The sequence below is a fragment of the Besnoitia besnoiti genome, chromosome V, assembly GCF_002563875.1.
Source record: "Besnoitia besnoiti strain Bb-Ger1 chromosome V, whole genome shotgun sequence".
Lineage (NCBI taxonomy): Eukaryota > Apicomplexa > Conoidasida > Eucoccidiorida > Sarcocystidae > Besnoitia > Besnoitia besnoiti.
In genome coordinates, this window is record NC_042360.1 from 1,837,174 (window position 1) to 1,863,914 (window position 26,741).

Sequence of the window (26,741 nt, forward strand, 5' to 3'; positions counted from 1 at the left end):
CTGTCGGTATGTGCTGTGTGCGAATGGCGGAGCTGTGCCTGCATTGGATGCTGTGGTCTCAAGGAGTATCTGCGCAGGTTGTGTTTGTCTACCTCTAGATTGCTGCTCCGCAGTCGCGAGTGACTTCTCATCGACGATTGGAACAAGTGGGCTTTGTTTCTATTCAGGTTTCTACCCATCTCCATGCACGAGCGACCCTGCCGCCGTCTCCGTTCGACCTCCGCCCAGTTGTAGCGGAAGTGTCGAGGAAAGTGTTGAAGGACTCAAAAATTCCACTTTCCGACTCCCCTGGGGCCGCCATTCAGGCGAACTGTGCGCGAGAGACAGCGTATGAGGAGTGGAACCTACCGGTTTCGAGCTGCTTCTCAGTTCCTGCATGCGAATTTCAGATTACGTATGAAAAGGCACAAATTTTCCTCCACAGCGCAACAGGTACCTGTTCCGACGTGTGCGCCGGCGGAAAGACCGGCACGGAGGCAGAGCCCCGGACAGACAGGGTCTCCATAAGTGAATGCTTCACGCTGAACGCTGAGGTGTGGAAGACACTTCGACCAGGAGGTTCGGTCTCCGGTGCGGCAAGCCTTCATCTAACGGGCCTGTCACCCGGGCGAGAAGCGAACGAGCTGGTACCGCGGCGCGCCTCTAGGACACCTGGGGACGCAGGCCTCGTGGCTGCCCTCGTGTTGACAGGTTCCTCAAGTCCTCGCCAGAAAGAAACCGATTATGCACCAAGCGATGCTGTACCGCGCCAGCGCACGCACCTCGTGCTGCGATCTCAGAAGTGTGATATGTGCGTGTGTGTGAGTTGCTCGTATGTTCACGTGCGGGTTGCTCCACAGCTTGTGGCTGCCCTGCATTTGAATGCCCAGATGGACGTCGGCTGTGCGCCGCAGCTGCCACTTCTCCCCGCCGTCGTAGCCGGGGAGGACAGCGAGACTGGGGGAGGCGAGACAGCAGACGATTTTCGTGTTGGCGCTCTTCGACGGCAGTGCAGACGTGGAGGCAGGCGCCGCCCTCGGGTGCCTGCGCAAGAGAGGAAGCCAGCGCAGGGGCAGCCCAAAAAGGACGACTTTGCGGATGTTTCCGGTGGCATGGCGCAAGTGAAGAGGAATAATACGTCTGCGGCAAACCTCCACGCAGGAGCCGCGCGGACTGGGTCACTCGGTGCACACCTGTCCTCGGCTTGCCCAGCAGCAGGAAGCATTGGAGCGGTAACCGGTGGGTCGAAAGACGATGGCAGCGGAGAGGGCAGCGATTTGAAAGACTTCCCCACTTCCGACAATGGAGAGGATATTCAAGTTGAGGGGGAGATTACTCAGGACGAGCGAGCATCTGGTGAAGAGGATGAACACACCGTCGAGGATGAGGACGAGGACCGAGAGGAGGACGATGGGGGGCAATATGAAAGCGATGACGACATGGAGGAGTTGTCCTTGGCGGACAGCAGCAGCGATGAAGCCAATATTGGCGCCGAGGAGCAGTTACTCGCGCTGGTTAGCCACGAATCGGCTGCGGATGACGACACCGTGGCAGACAATTTGGAAAACCAACTTCGGAAGGTATGGCAAAGCAGGGTATTACTGGCATGCGTCAGCTACGATCCATGGAGCAAACCGAGGTGGCGCTTTCCGCTCGGCGATGAGATGCTCTGTATGCGCGGTTCTCCCGCACGTGTGCGGTGGTAGGTGACCCCCTGGGCAAGAGTTGACGCTCAACGGAATGCATTGAGAGGGCTTGTGGACTCGCTGTTCTGCTGGAGACGCGAAGCGTCTGGGGTAACGCCACGATCCAGTCGCACTGTGGTGTACGCCGAATGCTGTACCGGCCTCGTCCCCCTAGCCGGTTTTCAAGCATGCTCACCTGTGAACTGTGCAGCGAGACGTCATCTCACGCGTTTTCTGATGCTGGTTTGTTTATTTGTTACACCCGCAGCACTTGACTCTCAGCTGGCATTTTCCGGCCCGACGGCTCTCGCTGCTATTCGCCGCCAAGCTCGAGGGGCTGACCGTCTCCATCTGCGACGCTCAGGCAAAGGTGACACTTGTTCAGGTTAACACGAGGAATGTCCGTATGTGGGACATTGGAACACTGGTAAGGCATCATGACGCTGTTGATGCACCGCAGGGAGGGCGAACAGGGAGTAGGATACGCTCGCTGCTTACATTTGTATTGGCTCCGCGGGCTACCCTACGCGGTATCGCGTGTGTGTGCCACTGTTCCCCCGGCTGTCTGTGCTCTGGTGTTGTGTGCACAGAACATGCGCGTGGTCACCATCGAATCTATATCGATCACCGAATCTATTAGCAGCAGCGACCGGAGCCCTTCGGCAGTGCTGTCTTTTTCAAGGGACCGCAGCGGCCCCACATGCTCCGCTGTCGGATCGGTAGCGCCTGCGACCGATATGGAGGTCACCGGTGCCCGCCGCGGGCTACAGCAGCAACCGAGTTCCCAGGAATTAGGACCAAACACCGACATATCCACTGAGACAGAAAACGCTTCAGAAATCTGCATTTGCCGCTTTCCTCTTGTCTTCGTTCCCTCCCTAGCCGCGACTGTCTTGCGCACCGCAGAGGACCGGGAACGAGATCTCAAAGAATCGTCCGCGGGTTTGCTGTGTTCTAGTAAGGGTCTCTCCCAGGTGCCGAGGCCAAGCGTGCGCCGTGTGCCTGACACAGCGGGACAAGTAAAGACGGCGTCTGGGGGGCCAGGTGGTTCATCCGATAACTCCTTCCGGGATGCGAGTGTCGGGGACTTGTCGCCCGACCAAGAAGCGACAGAAGCTGCCGCCCCTTTCTTGCCTACAGCCGCGTGCTTACTGGTGGGAAATCCATCTATAGTTGTCGCACCGGCTCTCATCAGCGCGCTGCATTTTTGCTTGACGTTTCCCATTCACACTTTTGTAACGGATCGGGAGCACAGCAGCGGAGGCACGCGTGCCCCCGGATGTTCTTCAGCGGCTCCGACGCGGTCACTACCTTTCCAGTCACTACCCTGCTCTGCTGCGGATGTGGCTGATGGCGGTATGTCAAGCAGGAGCCGCCTTGATATCTTTCCAACTGTCCCTCACAGCACTACAGGCATGCGAGGACGTGTTGGCATCCCCCCACCCCACAGCGTCATGTCGGAAGGTGAATCACTCGTTGGCTCCGTGAGAGGCGCAGCGATCCGCAGACCAGCTCAGCAACATGACGGGGGGGCCAAGATGCACATGGGGACGCGAGACCTGGAGGGTCTGAATGCTAGGCTTCAGGGCGACGATGTTTTTGTTCTCCGCGGCGCACGTGAACCACACCTTCGACGCAGTACATATGACTCTTCAGGACGCAGCGCCTTCGGTACAGGGCCGGTCGGTCCTGCTGCCGTTTCCCGCTTTTTGGGCGGCGCCGGTGCAGCACGACGATCTACCATTTTTCCTGGGCGTTTAGATTATGCCCGTGCGCCGGCCTCTGAGACACCATATGTCGCTCACAACGACATGCAGCTTGATCTGCGTCATCAGGTCGGCGTGCACCCAACCGGCGGGTCGCAGACCACGCTGCCTTCTATGACGAACGCAGGGCTGGATGCTCCTAGGGGCCGCGTATCAGAAACAAGGTTTCCCTCCAAACAAAATGGGTCCGGGCTCGGGCACCGAGGATCCGTATTTGAAGGAGCGGGCCAGATTCCGCGTGCAGGAGACATCGGGGCGCCTGGCCCGCGCAGTCCAGGGGTTTGCGCCACTGGGCTACCAGTTTCCGTCGGAGGTGTCACAGACCCGGACCGTTTCCACACTGAGCACCAGCACTCAGCGTGGTCAGCAACAAGAGCTTCGCCTATTGAAGCGCTTGCTGGTGGCGTGTCAGAAGCTAATACAAGGCGATCGTCATACTGCGATCTCCCGAATGATATCCGTGGCTCTTTGGGAGGAGGAAGAAGTAGCTCTGGCCATGCGACTCGTAAGGCATCTAACAGAGTGGCGTACAGTGAAATAATGGCTGGGCAGGGTGTTGCTACTACGCGGTTTGTAAATACAGGTGCAGTGGCTGAGAGAGAGACGGCGCTTCCTGCAGCCGGTGCAAGCGCTACAAGCTACGACGCATCACTTTTCCTACATCCGTGTCTCGCGGCTGTTCAACAGATAAACATTCTTGCGTCCTGGCTAGCGGGGGAGTTCCGGCGTCAGCAGCATCAGGCGCTCGAGTCTGCGGCAGCGCGTGTGACGGCCGCGAGGCGCTCTCGCAGGAAGATGCAGAAGCTACACCGAGGGCGTCGCGCGGACGACGGTGCTGAAATGCGTCACCTGCCTCATTATGTGCATTCTGCCGGTCCTGACGCGCTGCCCTCGGGACGCCACCTGCCTCCCCATGCCTGCGGACTCTACGGAGAGCACGACGTCCTCAGCTATGACCCGTCAACGGCAGTACGAGGCAATCCAGGGCATGAACTGCCCCTGCTGGGTACACCGTATTTCGAGTCTCCTCCCGAGCATTTCCAGGCAATACCACCGTTAGCTGATCCACCACCTGGAGGATATAGCGGTGAGATGGAACGATGCATTTCGCATCACGCTGTCATTTCAGACGGCAGCAACGAGGACCCAGGCGTTCGTCTCTCATCTGAACAGCACAGGCTGCGGAGGGGGAGAGCATCCGCTCAGCAAGAACAAAACTACGCATATCTTGTGAGCCTTTTGCGGCGGCTTGGCCTCGGCTTCGTTGCCGCTTCAGACTCCGAGCCGACAGGTGAGGCTCGTCAGCGGGCAGAAGTCACAGTCTCCGCTGAATACGTGCACTTCGCAGTGGGAGAATTACGCGTGGAACTTGCTGCCAGGCCTGCCTCTTTTATACTGCTGACTTCGGTCGAGGCCACACGCAGATCACACGTCCTCCACTTCGGACTCACAGCTACCGACAGGCGCCGTCAGTCGGGATACCAAAGCGACATGTACAAACGAGCCGCGCACGGAGCGGCAGCGGACACCGACATAAGCAACCCGGCGCTGCCCCTGGTGACGGCCGATTTAAGCGGTTGGCCTGACTACCGTGTCGGAATTATGAAGGACATGGAAGGTCCTTGGGACGACAGGGGGCCATACAACGCATTGCTGGCGGGTGAACCAACTGTATCTCATTTGAGCCGTGGTGTGGCGGACACCGGGAATCGTGCAGACAAAGTCGGCTCACGATACTTTTGCGCTAGCGGACGGATGAGCGGCACTGCGTTACCATCCGGGGGCACTCGCTGGAGTAATCTGCTCGGCGGGGACGAGGAGGGAACAGATGATGCAAGATCATGTGGGAGCGTCGGCGACGAGGACGACGGTACGGACGTCGATCACCCACGTGAAGAGGAGTGGGGTCCGGACAGAGACAAGGTCGGAGAAGGGGCAGTCGAAATGCGGGCACTGGTAAGTTTCGGTGCAGGAGAAGATGAGGAATACCATGCAAGCTTTTTTGTTTCAGCACTACTTTGCAAACTTCACGCGGAGCTTGGGAATGAACTTTTCTCTTAATGAGGCAAACAATGTACTTGGCTTCCTCAATAGCTATCAGTCAATGAGAGCATGCACTTCCGACTTGAAAGCTGCGTGAGAGACTGTAGCGTTCCGAAATCCTGCTGAAGCGACTTGTGCAAACTCAGCTGTTTGCGCCGAACCAGGTAGCAGTAGATGCGAGCCGCAGATCGTATGTACGCATGTCGGGTGAGATGCTGGTTTCATCGGGTCCTCTGTTGTGGCTGGCAAAGGCTGACGCCTTCACTAGATTTTGTGTTTGTTCCTGCGGCCAGCCTCCTTATGAACAAGGCTGCCGCATACTTTCCTCCGTATGTGTTGGTGCGGCGTGTGGATTCATTTCAGGTGTACAGCAGCGACTCGATATCGTGCGTCCTGTCTAACTGCTCTATTACCGTGCATAGTGATTCGCCTTCCTCGTTTGCACGCGAGTGTCGACGCTCCCCTTCAAACCCGTTCTCGGCTGCGCCCTCCACTCTATCAAGTACCAATTTGTTCGCGTCCGCCTCCCCCAGTGTGTCGGCCCCTGTTGCGGATCCAGTGAAAGGTCCGCGGACGTCCTCACACAGTATTCTGCCTTCGCTGCAAGCCAAGTTCACCTACCATTTCTCGTCCCCTCCTTTCCAGTTCATTTCGAACTGCGTCTGGAATTACTGTCGGAGCCGTCGTAATCCGTTCGTCACGGAAGGAGAATCAATGCCATCCTCTCAGTCAGGCGAGGCTCCGTCAGTGCTAGCGCTCGAGACCCTCCGACATGGTGGGGCTGCGTGTCAGCGTCAAGCTAGACCCGAACCGCTTCTTTGCCGCGATGCTGTAGACGGTGCGGCTTCGCCTCTCATTGGCAGCAGGGGAAGGGAGTTCCCATTTCGTGGCCTGGCGTCAGCCGAGACGTGGCAGAACACGGGACGCTGTGCCCGTGATGTTACGTTGCGCCACGTACAACCAACGGCAAAGGCGACGATAGAGGATACAGAACAACCGACGAGGCGAGGGCGCACTGTCGAAGACACCACCAGCGACGCCACTGCTCATACATCGCGGCCCCAGGAAGGCTCTACATGGATCCCGCATTTTCCCCGATTTCTCCTCCTTCCGGCAACGATGGTGTTGAATCCGAAGATTCTCGCTGATGCAGCTGCCTCACTCCGTCTTCCGCCTTCTCCGGAGGATCAAATCTCCGCAGTGAGCAATGATCAAGCTTCTCCAGCGCAGCGTAATCCGGACGCACTAACTCAAGAGAAGCGCGAGCTGTCGAACAGCTTGCAGCGTGCTTTTGTGGATTCTGCGTTGCAGAGAGAGACACTGGGCGTCAGATCAAGGCACGTGGCTTTGTCTCCTATGTCACCGCCGCACCGCAGTGTGGTTCTTTCGATTTCTCCCATTGAGCTTCGGATTCGGACATGGGACGTTGAACGCCTTCAGCGAGCAGTATCATTAATGTTCACCGACAAGGAGACACAGCGACTGCTTGTACTGGCAGCTGTTGAGCAAGCCAGGCAGGCGAGGCAGGAAATGACTGAGCGTATGTGGCGACCGCCCGCGTCTCTGCCTTCCCTAGATCCCCCAGAACCGATGCGAGAGGAGCACGGCTCCGGGATAATTACAAGCCGAGCATCTGACACGCTAGCATCAGAGGTTGTGTCAAAGCGCATGCAGATGTCATCATTGTGGAGTATGAGGTCTGAATCAATGAGCACCATGGGGATGAGGAGAGGAGCCTATGGCACTAAAGAAGGCTCGGTGTGCGGCAGCACAGCCTGCCCTCGCAGCCAATTCTTTTGGAGTATCCGTGAGAACGAGACGTTCTCTACAGCGCCGTTGTCCGTCTGTGGAGCTAGCAGGGGAGAATACTTGGCGAATGACAAACTGCTGCGTCCGCTTGTTCAGCCGGAAGGATACCCAAATATCATGGCATGGGATGGGACTTGGAAAGCAGGAAATCTGGATCTTTATTCATCAGACGTGTCGGTCAGGTGGCCATTTAAGAAGGTAGGTCGAGCCGCTGGCTTTCACCTGTATCCGGCGCTCCGTGGTTTACGGTCACGCTGCGACTTATGGTGATCTAGCATATAGTGGTAGTGCAGTGTATAAGTGTGTTTGGTTTGCAATCGCCTATGTCAGTAGGCAACAAATTGGTCGAGAAGTAGGTCAGAGTTCATGGGGCTTGCCCAGGGGGTAGCCTGTATGATTATTGCCGTCTCCTGTGGTAGGAAGCGCCTGCCGTACGGATCACGAAGGTGTTGTGCAGCAAGGCAACACCAAAGTGCGGCCTGTCCTCAGCAGTGTCCTCACACATGCAGAGATTTTGTCCACGTGTCTCCTTTTGATACCGGAAGTGAACTGTGCAGTAGAGTTTCAACGAGCGACACCGCTGCTGCGAACCAGTTTTGCTGTTGTTGGTGGGATGCAATGCTGTGCAACTTGCAGAATTCCCCTGGTGCACCACGCGACGTGGCTCCCCCCAGCATGTTCGAGGCGCCTGTCCTAGGCCTGCTCAGTTTCGCCAGCGCGTCAACACAGCTTCTGCTTAGCCTTCCCCACTTCTCATGCGTGCTCCTGAACGACTTGTTCGAGGAGAGTCCTGAGCCTGCCCCCGTTCAGCAAGCGTCTTCAGAAGCGGCAAGAGCGGATTTCCACACCAGGTGCCAGCCGGTGGCGCGAGCAGCTTCAAGACCCTCCAAGGATTATGCGCAGTCTGATTATTCTTTACGGTGGCTGAGGAATCGCGGACTGGAATATGCAAGGGATAGGTCAGTGAGCCCCAGGTTCCCCCCCCACGATCGAAACTCGTACAAAACCCATCCTCTCTTGCGGATCACCATAAAAAACCTGCAAGCGGCAGGTACTAATACTGTACTCGCATACGATACTCATGTAGCTTCCGTGCTCCCGGGCAAGATGATCATTGACGTGGCGACAGAACACTCTGAAGGTGCGTGCGAGCTCTTGAAGCGACACGGTACGGCGGCCGAGGCGGTCACTGAAGACAGCAGTTCTAATAAAGACGTTTGTGAGAGTGAAGTACAAGGCCTAAGGGGGGCACGGTGTCTGCTGTCGCTGCTCCAGCGTCAGCTGATTCAACAAGAGGAAGCGGGGGGACTCCGTGACAGTGGCGCTGGACTGATGAGGCAAGCACTACTGTCAGAGAATCTACTATTTAATGGAGAGGCCGGTCTCAAAATTGAGTGAGTCTTTTTACTGGTTTCCGCGGCATTAGACCTTTTGCTGCGCCACCCTGGAAGCGCTCAAGGGTTTGTAGTGTCTCTGTCTCACGTAGGCTTGAAAAAGCGAGCGCCGTAATCAGATGGCGGCACCGTGGAGGGTATTCGCGGCGCGAAAAGACATGACGCTTCTCACCCGTTTGTTCTTTTTGTTGCGAAGTCTGTAGCGCGTGGGAGCGATAATGTTCTTGAGGCGTGCGTTGAACCTGTAGATATCGACCCTGCGCCGGCTCTTTGCGGACTGCAACTGCGTGCGCCGTTGAAAAGTGCTCATCTGCATGGTCGGGATTCCGTGTTTCTGAGCATTTCGTATGCGGGAAAGAATTTGTGCTGGACGGGTTAGATTCACCATCCGCATCTGTAAGTCATGCATGAGTCGCGTACCTTTGCTTTTCTGTCGTCAGGGCCTATGTTATGGCCAGAAAGTCTCCCGTGCGGTGCTCGCGAGTTGTCGAGGCGTGCGTTCCAGCGCAAGCCCGCACACGAGCAACTAACACGGCGAAGGGTATTCCTCTTGCCGTGGCGAGCGAAACCGCCGATAAAGGTAAGCCGCTGTTGGAACCGGATACCAGTCACACTTTCACCAACGTGCAGCAGTGAGGCAGCATGCTCGTATCGTTCGCATCATCCGCAGGCGGGGCATTCCGAATCACAAGATTCCGGCCAGTGCGCGTTATGCGTTTTGTCCTCTTGTGTAGAGTGTGAGAACGACAATCGAGAAGGGGGAGTTTGTGAAAAGCGTGCCCTACCACTAGAGGAACTTGCCGAAAATGGTGTCGCGGTGGACTGCCACATGGCCGCTTGCAACTCAAGCCAGCGCTACGTAGATCGCTCGCCAGGTTGTGCTGGGGTGCAGCATTCTACTTCGAGCGGCAGAGCCAGTGTATGTGGCACCGGAGGAGACGCGGCGCGAGCCGTCAAGCGGTCACAGGAGGGGACACACCGCCGGGAGACTTGGGGATCCACCCTCGGCGACAAAGATGTCAACGAAGCGGGTACCCAGCTAGGATGTACGAAGGCAGGCGTATCATCCCGGCGATCGGCTCCCAGCAGTCGTAGGAACGGGCGCAGCCGTGCGTCTTCGTCCGACCATTTCCGGCGAGATGAGAATGAGCTGGATCCGCCTGTCTCTGACCGGGTGGCAAGCGAACTCTGCGTTCGAGTTGACGAGGTGTGGGAGCCGATTGTCGACACAGTCATTGGTTCTCTGAGAGCATCACTCAGCGATAATATGGCCGACATCAACTTCGCAATCGTGGAAAGGCCGGCGATATCGAAAGCTCAAGGTGTGCCGGATCTGAGTCGCCTGTCGCATTCTTCAACGAGCTCGAGTCCCTTAGTGGTGCCAAGCGAATACTCGAAAGCTGGTGGGCAGACGAGAGGCAGGCGCGGAGCACGGCCCAGCTCGGGACTGAATCCCATCCTGAGCCGGGCGGGGCCTGATACGTCACATGCCGCACTCCGCAGTCACCGTCGTGAAGAGGGTCTGACGCAGCTCTCCCGAGACTGTGGAAAGGGTACAGACCGCAGTAAACAAGCTGTGATAAGGGTTGCGCTCGCTTCGTGGCACCTGCACACATTGATTCACCTTCTTACGCATCTCCGAGTCGCGTGGGCGAAGGCGGCAGAACTGAGTACCCAGGAAAGTACAGCATTCTGGGCCCATGCAGCTGCCGAGTGGCTACTTCCAGCGCGACTCACCCGAGGAGACCGAGCCTTAGAGCGCAACGAGAACAGGGACTTCATCGAAAACCGTTCTGGGGTGTCTCCGAACCAGCGGAGTCATTCCTGTGACAGAGCATTCACATTGGCATCCGAATATCAGGGAGACAGGCATCTCGCAGGCGCCGTTCCGCATGGCTGTGCTGGGCTCGAGGACGGCCGGCCTGTTTCTACCATTCAGGCGAGCCAAGAATATCAACGTCAGCTTCTTTCCAAACTAAGGGAACGGAACGCAGGTGCTAGGTTCGTCGCCATGATGTCCACGCGAGAGCGACCACCGTCAGTACTGCACGCGAACCAGTCAACGCAGTTGTCGAGGACAGAGTCGCGACATCCTCCCTACGTTAGTCGGAACCAGCAGGGAGGCTCGCAGCTAGAAGATGACTGCCCGTCTGAAAAGTCCTCTCTGCGTGGTTCACTGAGTCTTGCCAAGCAGGATGATGGTTGTACTGGGTTAACAGGCAACGCGAAGGCACCTCGGTCCGACGCAGAGTTACAAGCGGATCCCACAGTTTCTTCCGAACTGCACGACAAATCATGCGTGCCGGAACCTAGTGACACCCTGACTCGGGCGTATTCCTCACCTCAGCTCGGCGAACCCTTCGGATTAAAAGGGGAAAAACGACATTATGGCGTCGTAACGCCTCTGATCGGCCGCAACGTGCAGCCACCGATGTTTGCTGAGGGTGCGGACCAACGAGCCGTCGACGCCCCTCGGATCCTGCCGTACCATTATCTTCCCCGTGTGTTTTTAGACCCTCCTGCGGCACAGACAAACAAGGGGGACGACTGTGGCGCGCCGTCCATCTTCTCAGGTCCTGCATCGCATGAGAACAGCTGTCGTCTTCGCGATTTCTCTTTGTTTTTCTTCAACGCGTCTGGTCTGCCCCTGCTCCTGGTTGTTGAGCCATCTCCCGGATTGTTGGCTGGCGACACCTTCCCGACCAATCAGAAATCCTCGAATTCCACGCGACTGCAAGATGCAGGAAGTGGAGCGTCGGAGAACAATGCAGGTGGCAGGGAAACGGCGTATGCGCGCCTCCTACCTGCAGATCATGTGATGGCTCTAGACGCTTCGTTCTTTTACGAGGATCCGCAGACACGCTGCGGCCATCATTCCTGCGTAGTGCGCTTTGTTGCCGTGGATCACCTAATGCCAAGGGCGACCACGGGGGCAGATGCGGCGATGGATCCATCTCTGTCCCGCCCGAACCGTCGTAGGGCGTCCCGTGCATCTGCAGTCTCTAGTGGCAACGGCACGACAGAGAACAGCAGTTCCGTAAGGTGCCTGGTGGGTAGGACCAGGCGTGCAGGAAGAACGCAGCCGAAACGTGGTTCGGTGCGGCCTCTTCCTTATTCCCTATTGCGCGATATTGACGCATTCCAGACTACCTCCCGAGGCAGTATATTTCCAGGCGGGGAAGAGTTTGAAGATCTAGTCAAAGCGGTCTTGGAGATACCAGAAATGTGGATGGCCGTAGAGCTGCCGTACCTAGCTTCCGCAGGCATGGTCCGCCTTCCAACCATCCAGGGACGGGGGATGCCCGTGAAGCCGTCCTCTGCAGCATGGGCAGGGATGACGAGGACAAACTCGTCTGCCGCCGCTGGCACAGGTCTCCGTCATCGCGAGCATGAAGACCGGCTAGAGAGCAACCGTCTCTCAGTGTATCACATCCATCACTTGCTGCTTGCGCGGCCAGTCGTCTTCGGAGGGGCATTGTCACCAGACGAGCAGCAGCAGCTCGTTACCCTGGCCTCGCCCCTGATGGTACGGAACCTGACACCATTCCCCCTCTCCTTCGAGCTCGCGATCATCACACAGTCAGCCGGCACGCCGGGACGTCCTTTTGCCAGGAGCGATGATGCGATGCGTTCTGGCGACTGTGACGGAGATAGTGACCCACCACTAACGGTGCGCGGCATGAGCGAAGGAGGAGAGGAATCAGACCAACTTCGTAAGGCCAATGACGACCTCTCTACTCCCCAGGCTGCTGGGGCCGAATTGGAGACGCGTGCCCTATCTGAACCTACCATGTTTGAACTTCATGCCTGGTCCGAAGAGAGTGAAAATGCTGGCGCAAGTGCGCAGAAGCATGAACGTGACGTAGGGGTCGACGACCAAGGGCCTGATGAGGAAATACGCGCGAAGAGGCTGGCAACCTCCATCCCGGGTGTTTCAGAGGATTCAAGAAGACTCAGTTCGGTGACACCTGTCTCCCTTCTCGATCTCCAGCGCACGCCCCGATCCTTCGCCGCCCTGACCCCCTCTGCGCTCGGATTCGCCTCAGCAGCACAACAGGGAGCTGTCAGCTTTTCCACGTCAAATTCTGCTGTGAATGGTATTCCGGTAGGGTCATTTGTTTGCGCTGCCCGAGGAGGTACGTACAGTTTACCTGCCATGGCGCTGTGTGAATCCGCTAACGATGGCACATTAAGGAGGCTGATGCCGTGTGATTCAGGAGCCTCTTACGCCAGGGCCGCGGCGGCGACCATCATCGAACAGATTGTGCGACGGCCAAACTCCCAGCACAGGCACTCACGGACAGTTGATGAGCTGGTTCTCCGCCGGCCTCGCAGTCCTGCTGTTTTCAACGCTTCCTCCTTGCTGTCCCTGAAAGTGAAACTTCTTTTGCCAGATGCATCGTCACGCGGGGCTCAATGCGTCGAAGGAATGAATCTCGAGCGATGCCGGATGTCTGGTGTAGAAGCTCCGGCAGGTTTCTTGTCCGGAAGGTGGCCTCCGACGGACCGAGGGAGTCAGGTTTGGATTTCAGGCTCTACAGTTCAGCCTGCGTGCTTGCATGGAGTGTACTGCAGCATTCTGTCCCTTCGGGCAGACGGAGAGACACGGGACATCCTCAAACGAAATCGCGGGTCTTCGGTGGTTTCGCATCCGAAGGCAGAATACTTACGTATGAAACGCTCACCGAGCAAGGCACTTCAACGTTCCCCTGATGATGCAGAACGCATTTTCTTGCTCGCGTTCTACTCATGTACCACGTGGAAACCAGAAGAACATATTGTCAGCGCTCAGACGCGCGGGCAAAATATGTGCAGCCCGTCGTGGCTTCTCCCTCCCTTCGTCGGCTGTTGTGGCGGACATCCTGACGACGCCCTCTCAACGGGTGTCCGAGGTTCTCGGGAAGGGAAAGCCGTTTCTGATATGCCAGGGTTCATGGGCCTAGGAGATCTGTTCGGAGAGGAAACAGTTGACGAAGTGACATCGGAGCCCACCTGTCAGAGGAGTACATGGGTAGTCAAAGCACCCCTCCGCATATGCAATCATCTACCTTTTTCTGTGAGGCTTCGCTTTCGGGACGTGGTCGCCCGGAGAACTGTACGGCGTTCGGTCGCTACCAGTGCAGGGACAAGAGATCCAAACGTGGTCGGTTCCCAGCCCAGTGCCCTCAGCGAGCAGCATCCGCCTCGCGAAGTACCCCAGTCACCCTCGCCAGACTACATCGAGTCCCTCTTGGCCTGCGGATGCCACGCTGGAGCTGGTGAGGGTGACGTGCGGCGTGAGAACGCCCAAACTCTTGAAACTGCCTATTCGGCTCCTAAAGAAGCGGCTGGCAGAGGATCGTGCAATGTGACTGTTCCGGCCTTTCAACAACGGCTCTGCTGTGGCGTTCATGGAACCGGAATTCTACTCGCAAGCCTCAAACTACCTCAATCTAGCTGGAGCGGAGCATACCGTGTGTGGGGCGCAACCAGCCCGCCAGATGGGGAGGAAGACCTCGGACCAGTAAATGCCATGCGTAGGCGCTGTGAGGCTGCTGGTGGCTGGCCAAGGCGTGCCAGTACAGGCGTTCCGCTGTCCAGTGCTGACGCAGAGGTGACGCCTTCCCGCCGATCTTTTGGTCGTGGCGAGATAGGGTCAACTGCAGCTCGCTGGTATCGGGTTGGCATTGGGTACACGAAGAGTCAGCTACACGAGGTACAGGTGATTCGAGTGCCACATGCGCACAGCCGGAAAGTCTCCGAAATTCGGGTTTCGGTCATCTATTCCCCATTCGACCCTGCGCTGCCTCCCCATTACCCAGGAGTAGCCGCTGCTCTGACGCTGATTTTGTCGGCACCTGTGTGGCTCTCGCAACGCTGCGTTGAAGCCCCGCTGTCCTTCCAGCCGCAGACATCTGCAGCACACTCAAAGGGCTTTTGGCAAGACGCCGCCGTGCACGCGTTTGGGTCTTGCATGGCGGGGCATGCAAGTGACAGCGACACTTCGGGAGATGAGGCGAGCTCCAGGGAGTGGAGATTCCCGGCTGAGGAACCTGTCGCTTGCGGGGAACACGGGTTTGCTACTAGAGGGTACCACAGCCGCTACAAGGTCGCGAGAAATCTGGTGGTCCCCTCTAGATTTGCAGGGATGAGCACCTCGTTGAGCAGGTTGCGGCGCCGCACACAGGAAGGTGCTCGCAGAGGCAGAAGGTGGCGGTGGGGTAGCCTGTATGGAGTAGACGGATCTGTCGCGCCGTCTTCCCCCTTGCCGAGCATGCTATTCTCCAGGCGCAGATCTGTGAACCCCTCTCAGTCCCCCCTTCCGGCGTGCAAGTCGTCGGATAGCAGCGGCGGTCAGCTTGGCATCTCTACACTTGCGACCGGAAGATCGTCTGCATTCGCGGAAAGGCATAGGCGAAACCCTCAACCGGTAACCGGTAGCAGGAGCTGGGGCCTCGGCGAGTTCCGCAGAGCCACAATCGACGCTTTGGCGAGTGGCAAAATCACGACCAGTCTCGCCGGTGCTGGTTCCACACCGCTCCTCGTTGCTTCGTCCACACTTCAGATAGGGTGCTGCTTCATGAGGCCGCAACAGCGAGACGCCTGGGATGCGCTAGAACGCGAACGAGGCCCCTTCCACGCCAAAATCTTATGCAGCCTTAGGGAACGCGAACTTGCTGGCGGTGATAGAGGCGGAAATCGGAAACGGAGCGGCGTGTTCCATATTGGACGTACCGCGGGGAAGATCAGAAGGCGACGGGATACCCCTCAACGCAGAAATGAGTTCTGCGGCTGCGGAGCCATTGATTCGTTTGAATGGGAAAACTATGAATGTGAAGAAAATGATGGAAATTCCGCGGCACCTGGATCTCGGAATTCGCGGAAGTCTGTAGGTGCGCAGCTGGCTGGTCCAGACGCAGGAGACCCAGAAGCCGTTGTATTCCCAGAGTTCTGGTCCATACTAACGTGCAACCCCCATCCCCCCGCGTCTGGTTCTCGAGGAATGGATCATTTCCGATCTCGGCTATCCGCGGCAATGGCCATGCAGAAGTTCACCATGACTGCTGGGTTGCTGGACGTGGAGTCGCTGCTATGTTCCCGCTCAGTACTGTCCTATCTGTCAGCAGACTCGAATACGACTACGGAGCAGGCTCAAGATGTCCTTCCAGAAAGGGCAGATAATGTCCCGTCATCTTCGCCTTGCAGAGGAAGGTCTTCTGTATTGCCTCTAGAAATTTCGCCACCAGCTGAGGCTCTACCCGTACGTATCGGGTGTTACGACATGGTCCTGCAACAGTCTGGCGCTTGCGCTCCGGATACTCATCTGCTCGCTTTGACAGTCCTTCCGTCGGTCTCTGCCGCTCTGCCCCATGCCGTGAAACCATGTCTGGCCGCCACTTCCAACCCATCCGATAGTGAGGAGTTTGGGGGTACATCACGCAGCGATGTTCTCAGCTGCACACGCGCTGACCCGGTGCAATCTCAAACAAATGTCCGGTTCCAGACCCTTGCAGGAAGCGCTACGTGCTTTCCGTGCTTCGGGTCTTCGGCTGCTTCACTTCCCACCTCTGCATTATCCTCGGTGTCATCTCTGTTGTCCGCGAGGTCTGTCTTGCTACAATTCGTCCCGCGGTTTGTGTTCATCAACACTCTAGACGTCGACTTGGAGATTCGGCAGGCGAACGTCAGTGTGCCTTTTGCCTTGCTTTCGTATTTCCCTCCGGGGTATTCCAACGGGGGTTTTGGTGGACGCGGTAGTCAAGACGCCCCTGTTGGTCGGGACACTGCGTCACAGAGTGACCACTCCAGCCTGGCCTCATACGTGGCAAAACAACACCGGGTCTGCGCATTGATGGATGATGGAATCGACGAGGATGATGATGAGGATGTGTCTCTCTTCACTGCCTTGTATCTGACTCCGTCGTCCCCAATTCTTTATTTGCCGAAGGGCGCCGCGGCAGTGTTCCATTTTCCGGATCCGACGGTCCCGTACGCCGTGAATATTAGATTATCATCTCACACCGCATCAGGAGCGCCCGCCGTGTACCCATCCCGCTCGCACGTACCTCGGCCATATCAACAGCACTCTGGCGGCATCGTGGGCGACGTAGGCTACCTGCTGCCACCGGACTCGCCTCTGCTCCTTCCCCATCCTGCGTTTGAGGGCATGCGGCTCCTCGATGTGCTCCGGCAACACGACGTTCTACTGATGCAAGACCGAAGTCGCCAAGACGGTGCCGCTGCTGCTCTGGCAGCTGCTCTCGACCAAGATCGGCTATCCTCTTCCAGTCGTGGGGGACCGCGACGCGGGTTTCCATGGACAGAACGAGAGACGCCCGTCGGGACCACACACTCTCGGGATGTTCACGACGCTGCCTGGGCGCCGTTTGAGGGCGAAAGCCATATGCTACAGAATGCGCGTATGGAATCCAATTTTGGCGAGTCGGTGTCTCGCGGAGGAGCCATCGAATCGATGACAGACGCGAGCGAGGTTGAGCAACTCCATTCGGAGAAGCCAAGTCGTGCTGTGCTTCGTCAGGGCCCCGTGCAGGGTGTCCCAGAGTCCGCCCGTTCTGGCACTACGAATGAACAGCGAAATGCAGTGGAGATTTGGAACTCCAGCCAGCGCTTCGCAACGGGTGACCTGAGGGGCGCTCTGCGATCAACTCTAGAAACGGATGGCGCAGATGAGAGCCGCAGAGGATTCCCTTCGACGGTCCCTGCTCAGAGGCAACCTGATTTCGAGGAGTCGTACGCCGTTCAGCCCTACGACTCTCAGGGAGCAGGCCTCTCAGATCCAGGCAGCTCTGCGAGTGGAAGGGGTGGAAGAAGCGACAGCGTAGATGGCCGTGGATACAGACCAAAGGGCATCCGCTGGCGTGGACGCACTGATAACCGCGAAAACGTGGCGTTCTATTCCGTGGTTAACGGCGGCTGGCAACTAGGCAAGCCTCCACCCAGTGGGTTTAGTACGTCACAGTGGAGTTTTCCTACAAATGCTCCTGAGGGCACCTGGAAGCCTGGGAGCAGCTGCGCCGAGGGCGCTTTGAGTCGCAGCGAGAGTACGGGTACCTTAGAGAAGGTAGGCGTTCCAGACGGTGGACGGCGGCCGCAGCGGCGGCGCTTTTCGCCGAGGAAGTCGGCATCCTCAGCTAAGGTCGGTGCCCAAGAAGACCACCAGGAGGGGGCGGTGTGCGCGGTTGCCCCTCGGTACTCGAAGAGTCGACGTCACACTGCAGCCTCGCTTTCCGCCGTGCCGCGGCAGCCCGCGAAGGTGAAGCGCCATAGCCTCTGGGGTGAGGGCGATACAAGAGCGATGCGTGAGGGACTACTCGCGCGGATGGCTAAAGTGGGCGAGGGCTCTCAGAGAACGCAGGCATCTACCGACTTGGGCAACAGGAAGGCACTCCCGGGCGTTTCTGAGGGAGGTGTGGGTCTTTCGCGCGGTGCAGCAGTCTACAGTACGGAGCGGGGAGAGCGCGCTCCGGTGGAGCGCTCTCCGTGGTGGTCATCCGAAGCCCTGGCGGGAATGCGGAAGTCAGACGAGGACACAGCGACTTCACTGCATTCAGCGGTAACGTCTGGCAGAAGAGTTCCAGATCAGGCTTCTGCAGAGGCACGAATGCAAGCGCGTCGAATTCCATGTTCAACCACCGGGTTACCTGGACGTTGCCCGTCTCGAGGGAGTGAAGGGGGCAGCATGTGCAGGGCGCTCTCTGGTGTCACAGAAGCGGGAATCCAGATGAGAGGCCATGCAGGAGCGTCACGTGACGGTTCGCTCCCAGAGTGCCACAAAGCAGGTGATAACAGGCGTTGCCTCACGCGCGCGTTATCGTCAGGAACGCAAACTCTTAACATCTCCCGCTATGGATTCATACAATCTCTGGCATCTGTTTCGTCCCTGTCAGATGCATCAGGGCCGTATGGTGAGTCATGCCGGAAAAGTGAGGACACGGATGATTCGACTCAAGAGGAAAATGCAGCGGATCCGGACTATCTGCGAAGTTGCCGTCGCCACAGAGAAGCCCTGTATGCGCGGTATACGAGTGTCCCGCTTCTCCCCCCGCCTCCTCCTCCTTATGTTAGTCCTCCGCTACCGTATTTCCTGTGGACAGATTGCCTTTATGTGTCTGGACCAGCCCCCCAAACGCCAGCTTATCGTCCATATCGGCTTATTGCAAGAACAGACAAGGATGACGAAGATCACTCCAAGCGTCGATCAGGTGTCTCGCCGCGTCATCGTTATGCGAGCGATGGATCCAACGCTGTCATCTCTGCGGTTCTGAACCCTCTTCTAGCCACCTGTGGGGAGGGTGATATGACTTCTGACAACGAGGCATTTGCTCACGAACGCGTCCCAGTCAGCTCCGAGACGTCGTCGGCGCAGACCCCCGTGTGCTCGACAGAGGCGGCTGCGGCCGCTGCTGTGCGCAGCTCCTGTCAGTCCCTCCCGTTGCTTGACTGCTTGGGGAATTTGTTTGCGGGAATAGAGGCTACTATTGGCGACAGTGATGGGGGGAAAGGCAGCATCCGCTGTGTTACGTTTTCTGCTGCTCGGAGTGCTCCGGTACATATTGAAAACCACCTTCAGTCATCATATATCGTGGTGACAACCAGCGCACCGCGCTGCTTCACGACGGCTGCCGGCAGGGTGTGTAACCGAGGCTGGTCTACTAACGCCGGCCCTGGATGGAGCTCAGTGACAGAGAGTCTTTTGAATATGAGTCCTGGGGAGTCCGCAAATGGGAACGATAACGGCGCTCAGGAGAGTGCGGCGCACAGTTCCTCTGCAGGGTGTCCACACGGGAACTGCGGGCCTCCGCTCGTCTCCGTTGGTCCTCTTCAGAGCAAGCCGTTCTGGCTTCAGCGCGCGCTGCCGCTCTGTCCGGCCTGCGAAGCGGCAGATGCGGCTGCGACCGCGGCAGCAAGGAGTGCAGCAGCTGCTGCCTCCTCCGCAGCAACCGCAGGATTTGGGGATGAACGCTCCGTTGAACGCGCCGCGAGTTCTTTCAGAGGGGCAGGCAGAACGAACGACAGGCGGCGACAGAGCCTACGCAGGAGCGCTTCTGCCCTTGAGAGAATGCATTCTGACGTCAATGAAGGGTGGGAGGCTTGCCGAATTCGGCGAAGGCCGGTGCTACGCCTGGAAGGCTCCGGTGGAGAATCAGGCAGTAGCTCCGAGGGCGGATCTTTTGTAGACAACGCAGGCGCGATGTACCTTGAATGCTCGACTGATGATACCTCAAACGCGTGGGACTACAGCAGTGGAAGCGTGAGCGACTCAGAGATTTCATATGAGGGATATGGAGGTTTCCGGGGCCTGGACCGAGATTATGGTGGTGGCTTCGCCGGTGACTTGTGGTCTCCTTCTTATTCTAGCTTCAGCGGGAATACGTCAAGCAAGGAGGAGTCGTACGCTTTTTCGGGTGCGAGCGACGCTTCAACTACAGACCGACTTCTGGCGCGCCTTGCAGCGGGGGAAGGATCAGATGACTGCTGTCTTGAAGAGCGGTCAGTCAGTGATTTCATTTGGCCTCCCCCAGCAGTTCGTGCGTTCCAGAGCCGCTTTGAAAGGATGTGGGGAAAGGGGATGCGGAAGTGTCACGAGACTGTGGCCGCAGCAGCCAGTGCACTGAAGCACTCCTTTCAGTTCCCAGACACGAGTGGCACGAACAGGGCCCCGAGCCGGCAGCTCCGGCAATCCAGTTGGGGTCGACAGGGGATAATACGGTGGTTCGAAAAGCTGGCTGCGGCAGAACGACGACCCAATACGCCGATCGAACACGTCCCGGGATGTCCGCGGCGGCGACAGTGCGCCACGGCATCAGCGAAGAGCGGCAAGACAGATCGCGCCCGTGGCGCGGCAGACCCACCAGACACGAAGGCACACGGGGGCGCCGGAGAGGCAGCACTCTCTAACAGCATACTCGGATCGGGAGCAATGGCGTGTGATGCCACAGCAGAGGCCACAGAAAGAGAGGATGGCCAGCTGAGTCTGGATCCTCTTGGAGAGAAGCTGTATATTCAGGTTGTGGGTCACGACCTTGCGTGGGTCGAAGTGGATGTTTACAAGCAGAAAACGACGAAGCTCGTGCTGCACAACCCTCGTAGGACATTCTATTTCTACACCCGCACCGAAGGTCGCACTGCAATAGTCAGCGTTTCTCACTTGCCCCCGCCGGAATCATTGGCTGCGTTGGCTGCACCTGCGGAAGAGAAGAAGCGGGCGCCTGTCGGTGACGCGATGCATACAGCGTGTGATGGGCTAATCGCTGGAGTCGAGCTAAAGCATGATGTGCAAGCACTGGAACAAGGGGAGGACGATGGACCGACACCGCCTGGGAGGAAGCCTGAACGGGGACAACTTCCTCTTGATTCTGATAGAAACACGGCATGGCTTGCGAATGAAGGTGCTTCGCAGATTCGCCATTCAACACTGGACAGCGCTGGAAAGCGACTGCATGCCAAAACCGTCAGAAGTAAGTTTCAGTGCAGGTCCTTCAGAACAGGGTGTAGGAGTATTACTGCTGTTTCAGCTGGGTTATCATCTGCAGCTGGAGGCTGTTCACAGGTCCTTGCCGGCCGCTGCTCGTAGTGTAGAAGCAGGCCTGCGATTCACCTAGCCCTCTCCTCTGGTGTCTGTGTGCAGCGACAATCGACCTGCCGTGCGTCTCAATCTCTTTCATCTGCGGGTCACCGGCTTCTGCCGTTGATCGATGTTTGGGAGTATACCGAAGCCCGCGAGAGTCCGCAATAAGCGCACTGAGCCTTCCTTCGCAGCTGCAGCTAGACCTCCGATCTCTTAACTTTAATCTCACTAGTCGATATCTTTTTCCTTCCGGCCTGCTCACGGCAAGTCCACAAGGAGCTCAACGGCATGCTCTCGTCGCCCGCCACGCTGGGGCCTTCTCTATTCAGCAGGTTCATCTCTTCAACTTCGAATCTGATTCTACGTCGTTCCCAGTTATCCTCGGCCCCACTTCGCTCACGCTTTGCTCGGGTGCAGCGGCCTTCCCTGTGACCACTCAGCAAGCACGGCTGGGAGAGGACGCTTCAGGCCCCGCGTTCAGCTGTTTCCCTCAGATCCCTGGAGCTCAGACGTTGGCAATTGTAGGAAGGCCGATACACAAGGATGAAGAGGCCCGAGGTGGTCGGAAACGCCACGCTTCAACTGGGCCGGAATTGCCCGAGCCTCCAACTTTCCGAATTCAAGTAGCCGCGTCGTCTAGGCGGCAGCAGGGGTATCCGGGAATGTATCCGTTCATGGTTTACGTACAGCAGGCCATCGACGATCTCCGCGTATGTTGTGCTCCTCTTACGGTTAACGTCGATATGCGCCGAATCCTCTCAACGGCGATCGACTTCTTGGAGATGATTCAGTCAACGGCTTCACCCCTTCTACTTCAGCTGCAGTCCCAGCCGTTCTACCCGTGCGCCTCATATCAGGGACTGCGACCCCGGAGAACACTGGAGACAGAAATGGGCTTCGAATGCGTCGAAAGATGCTCTGGTCCTCCATCCGCCCTTGCAGCCGAACTTTCGGCGTTGACGTGCCTAACAGGATATCAAGGTCTTTCAGCTGTCACGTTCATCGACCCGCGTTCCCTTCTGATGCCAATTGCGAGGACTGCATCCACGGAAGTCGCGACTGGATGCTCTCGCAGACGGCCGCTTTCAGAGGGAACCGAGTTTCAATCATGGGGATTACACGGTGTGGCATTTCCATATGAGACGACCCGCCACGCGATCGAAATGAGAGACGCAGCACTGCGCTCAAATTTGACGGCATTCTCTTCCCTATTCGGTACCTGCTTTCCTGCATCCGCCGTCCCGACCTTCGGTCCCTCTTTTGCTCCGCCTGCACCGCCGTCGTCAGCTGTCGCGGAACTTGTTGTCAATTCAATCTCAATCGCTCCAGTCGTGGTGAACCTGTCATGTATTTTCGATGGGCTCTTGGAGCTGGGGACAGGGTTCCGGGGTAAGCGCCACGCGCAACTATCGCACACATTCGATGGAGTTCAAGGCCATGAAACAGCTGTGGAACACTGCGACGACGCCGGCGGGAATCACGGACACCACAGACAGGTTGGAGGAGTTGCCTGGTCCTCCGCCAACCAAGAGATGGGCAGAAGCGCCTGCCATCTAGGAGACCCAACTAGCAGCACTCGGGACTCGCCGCTTACGAGCCGTTTGCTATCGGTTCTCCTTCGATCAATGAATGTGGAGAACGCCGTCGTCAAAATCGGGCAGTTCTCGTCGGACTATGCCCTTCTCCCTCTGCCCCTCGTCTTGTTTTTCCTTTCCCAACACGTTCAAACGCAACTCAAAACCGCAGCAGCTACTACATTGCTATCCACTGACGGTCTTTTGAATCTAGCGTCCTGGCAAGACCGCTTAAAGGCGATTGAGAGGTTCCTCAATACAGCACTAGTCTCCAAATCTGGCAGTGTCTGCAGTGACCAGGCGTCTGTGTCTCATTCTGTACCGGGACAAGAGATGGACGGTCAGGATGGAGGTATGAGCGTGAAGCGCTGGAATGAAACAAGACGGAGACGTCAATGGCCACAAGACCATTCTGCCCGCGGCACCTCATGGCTTTGGCCAAGCCGTTCCGCCAGCTTAGTTCAAGCTCATTTTCTCCGAACACAGAGGAACATACTCACCAGGGCAGAAGCTCTACGCGCGGCAGCTTCTGTCGTCCTCGAGGGTGAGTCAGTTATGTGTTTGTGTCGCGGGGGTAGCAGTGCGTAAACTCCGCTCATGGAAATCAAAAGAGCAGCCGAAACCATCTGCAGTGTCCTAGGACCTTGTTTCATTCGATAATCCACACCCCATCTTCCGCGTCGCCAGCATGCCCAGGCGTGGCCGTGCCCAAACTACGTGCACTGAGTCCTTTGCGAATAGGTTGTTCTCCGGCACAAGCAGCACCCCCTCCAGAGGAATGAGTGTGCGTAGGAAGATCCCCATCTCGGCGTCCTGCAAAGCGTCACGTCAGGCAGCGATAACGCGGTGCTCCCATACCTCTTTCCAGGTGGCATGGCGACACAGGCCAAGCCTATTGGTGGGTTACGTTGGTGCCCTTTTCGTGCCAAAAGAACGGCCGCACATCTGGCGTGGCAGGCGTAGGCGTGTTCTCGTCTTCCTTACGTGTGGGATTCCAAGGGGATCTTGGTGTCTTTGTCTCTGCTGCTTCGAACAGGTCTTGCGGATACCATCTCTCGCGCCGTTGGCCTGTACGGAGCCGTCGCGCTTTCAGCACTCCCCGAATTACAACAGGCTGACGAGGAGCCTGGAGAAGCTCGTGGTGCCCCTACATCGTCGTCAGTGAGGACTCTTCAGCTCATGCGGCCAGACCCCCAGGCAGATGGATTTGCTGCAGAAGTGTGGCAGGTTCAACGCCTGCCTCCTGCGCTTTTGCTGGAAGGTCTAATGCGGGGGTGGACTCGGCTTCTTGAAGACTGCGGCGAGGCACTCCAGGGTGAGCCACGATGCAAATGTACAGCGCTGGGGGAGCACTTCTCATCAAGCAGTACTACACGGCAGTGGAAGCACGCTACCCGCAAGTCAGCGGCCGTAGTCCGGGTTTCCAATCAACCATGTGATATAAGCATGTAAAGACAGGCTTGTTGTAGGGCGCGTTATCTGCCATCTCTCATTTTCTTCAGTGTGATATTTATATTCCGGGATGCGTCTAGGATACCGGAAATATGTATCATCAAAGCATTTCTTTGTGTCGGACATTTCACGGCCCTCGTAAGGTACTCTCTCGTTCAGTCCCTGGTTTCGTATAAACAATGTGCCAAGGAAATGCTGCTCCTGGAAATTCCGTAAAAGTAAACTCTGTACTTTGTGTGGAGTCATTCTACGCGTCCCGTGAATGCAGACACGATAGCTTACGGTCGAGCTGTCTACACTGATTGTAAATTCCATGAATATAGCAGAATCTCCGCAGGCTGTGCGCTTCCCCCGATCCCAAATATAGTTCTTCTTACGCTGGTCAAGTTCCGTGAGTACGACTGTATTACCTCAGAAACTCTGTTCCGCGATTCAGAATTGTACACCTGAATCGCCTGCCTCACTGGGTTGCGGTACCCACCCTGTGCGTCTATGAGCTCGTAGTTGCTAATTCAACGTATGACTGCTGTCTGCTTCCAGCATGAATGAATTCTCGTGGATAGGCCGTCGTGGTGTTCGTTGCATTTGTGCTGTCACTGTCCTGCAGATTTCTTCCGATACCCTGTGGTAGCTGTTTCTTCTCGCGGTGCTGGAGGCCTCCCGTCGCGTCTCGTAACAGGGACTCTCTCCCTGCTGGTGAAACCGGTGGTAGGAGTCTGCGAATTCGTTGCGCTTGCAGCGTCCGGACTGCACTACCAGCTGCGGCAACAGCGCCCAATGAGGCATAATGCACAGCAGTTGTTGTTCCAGCAGTTGTCGTTGCTCATGCGCGGCAGCCCTGTTAGTGGCGGAGTGGTTTCTTTGCCGTTCCTTGGTTCTCCGTATATCGAGCCTCGCTTCCTGCTCCAGCGGAATCATGTCCACATGCAGTCCGTTTGTCGGTTCACCGACGTGTCTCCCCCTGTCGCTGCTGCCTCAGCTGCGCTAGGGTTTGCCACGTCATCATCGGCAGCAACTCTGCTTCCTCTTCCGCGCATGCTCTACGGGCCCCAGCGTGTACTGCGACCGTATGACCCTAGAGATTCATTCGTCCAGTTGATTCTGCTTCACACTGGCAGGTTCCGGGGACTTGCGTACATGGCTCATGTTCGGGACCGGCGTCCAGCGGCGGCCGCTGCCGAGGTTGCTCACGCGGTGTCCATTGCTGCCAGCCGTGCGCCGGAGACTCGTGCAGCTCTATGGAATGCGGTTTCGGCGACAAGTCCTGGCTGCACAGCTATGAGTGTGGCTTCCACTGCAGGGCCAGGCAGAAGAGAGCGTGAAACGCGTGGGGTGCGCGGACGTCCTGTCGGAGGCCTGTTTACCCTTCTCATCTTGGATGATTATTGTTTTGTTGTGGTAGGGTGGCCGCTCGTCGTCTTACTGCGTTTTAAGGTGAAACGCATCAGTAGTGTGCGCTGCACCAAAATTCGCTCGGGAGCAGTGAGGCGGGATGGTGACGAGCAATTATCTCGCTGTGGCAATAGGAAATCTCGTAGGATTCACGTGGGCGAGAGTGGAGAGCCTGTCGTCCGTTCACGGGCTCGAGGTGACCGAAAACACGGTCGCGCAGACGAGAAGACGAGCTCCGCTTCGAAGGCTTCAGCGAAAAACTTGGTCGGAACACAGGAGACTAATCCCGAGGCGTCGGCTCGTACCACTTCCCGAAGGCCACTGAACTCAGAGCCTGGGAGCACGTGCCGCCTCGTGCTCTGCGTAGGAATGGATCGTGAGCTTGATGAGCAGGTGAATCGCTGCAATGCTGCAGTCGCTGCGGCCTCCGCTCTCGTCACTTCTGCGGTGTGTGGAGATGCGAGCGGCGCAAGGGAGGGGTTCACAGGTGGGGCGTTTTCGGGAGTTGGCGCTGCGACTCTCGGGCGATTGTGGCAAGGTCTCGGATTCCGTCACGTCACTCTAGGCGACGATGAAACAGACGAGAGAGAACACGCCGAACATCAGCCTGCACCCACGCATCGTCTTTTCTGGGTTGTCGACGTTTCGCAACCGACCTCCCCAGCCGGTGCGGATACGAACTTACGGACATCGAGAATGAGGACAAATGCCGGTGAGACACCTGCGTCAAACTCGGGTCCCCCAGTTGGTTTGTCTCGTGGAAGATCGACTATGGAGTCCGACTCGCATGTAGTGCAAGACAAGCCGAAAGACAACGGGTCTGCGGCACTTCCCCGGGAAGCACTCAATGAAGCAGCACTTTCCGAACGGCGTGGGCGCCGGCGCAGTTCCGCATCTTCGTCGGCTGCGGGAATTCGCGAAGGCGTTGAAAACAATCACGTGGGCGTGCAGAGCTGCGGTATCGAGCATCCAGGGGTGGAGGCGGAGGATGGGAAAAGCTCGAGGTGGATGGTTCTACAAGTAAGTCACGTGCTCTTTGGAGCACTTCACCGCCGAGCTGATGTACGACTTTGCTTTCT

General features: G+C 57.4%; 1 protein-coding gene across 1 annotated transcript in view; it reads left to right on the forward strand.

Moving 5' to 3' along the window:
• BESB_060820 (uncharacterized protein) overlaps positions 1-26,741 on the forward strand; it is a gene marked incomplete at both ends in the record, with an annotated part of 42,042 nt that overhangs the window by 14,871 nt on the left and 430 nt on the right. Inside the window, 10 exons of the mRNA XM_029364496.1 lie at positions 168-1,559; positions 1,933-2,091; positions 2,255-5,386; positions 5,837-7,480; positions 7,919-8,676; positions 9,117-9,256; positions 9,411-21,134; positions 21,305-23,362; positions 23,855-24,133; positions 24,878-26,682. Coding sequence (XP_029219204.1) covers positions 168-1,559; positions 1,933-2,091; positions 2,255-5,386; positions 5,837-7,480; positions 7,919-8,676; positions 9,117-9,256; positions 9,411-21,134; positions 21,305-23,362; positions 23,855-24,133; positions 24,878-26,682 — 23,091 coding nt within the window. The remainder of the gene's footprint in view (positions 1-167; positions 1,560-1,932; positions 2,092-2,254; positions 5,387-5,836; positions 7,481-7,918; positions 8,677-9,116; positions 9,257-9,410; positions 21,135-21,304; positions 23,363-23,854; positions 24,134-24,877; positions 26,683-26,741) is intronic.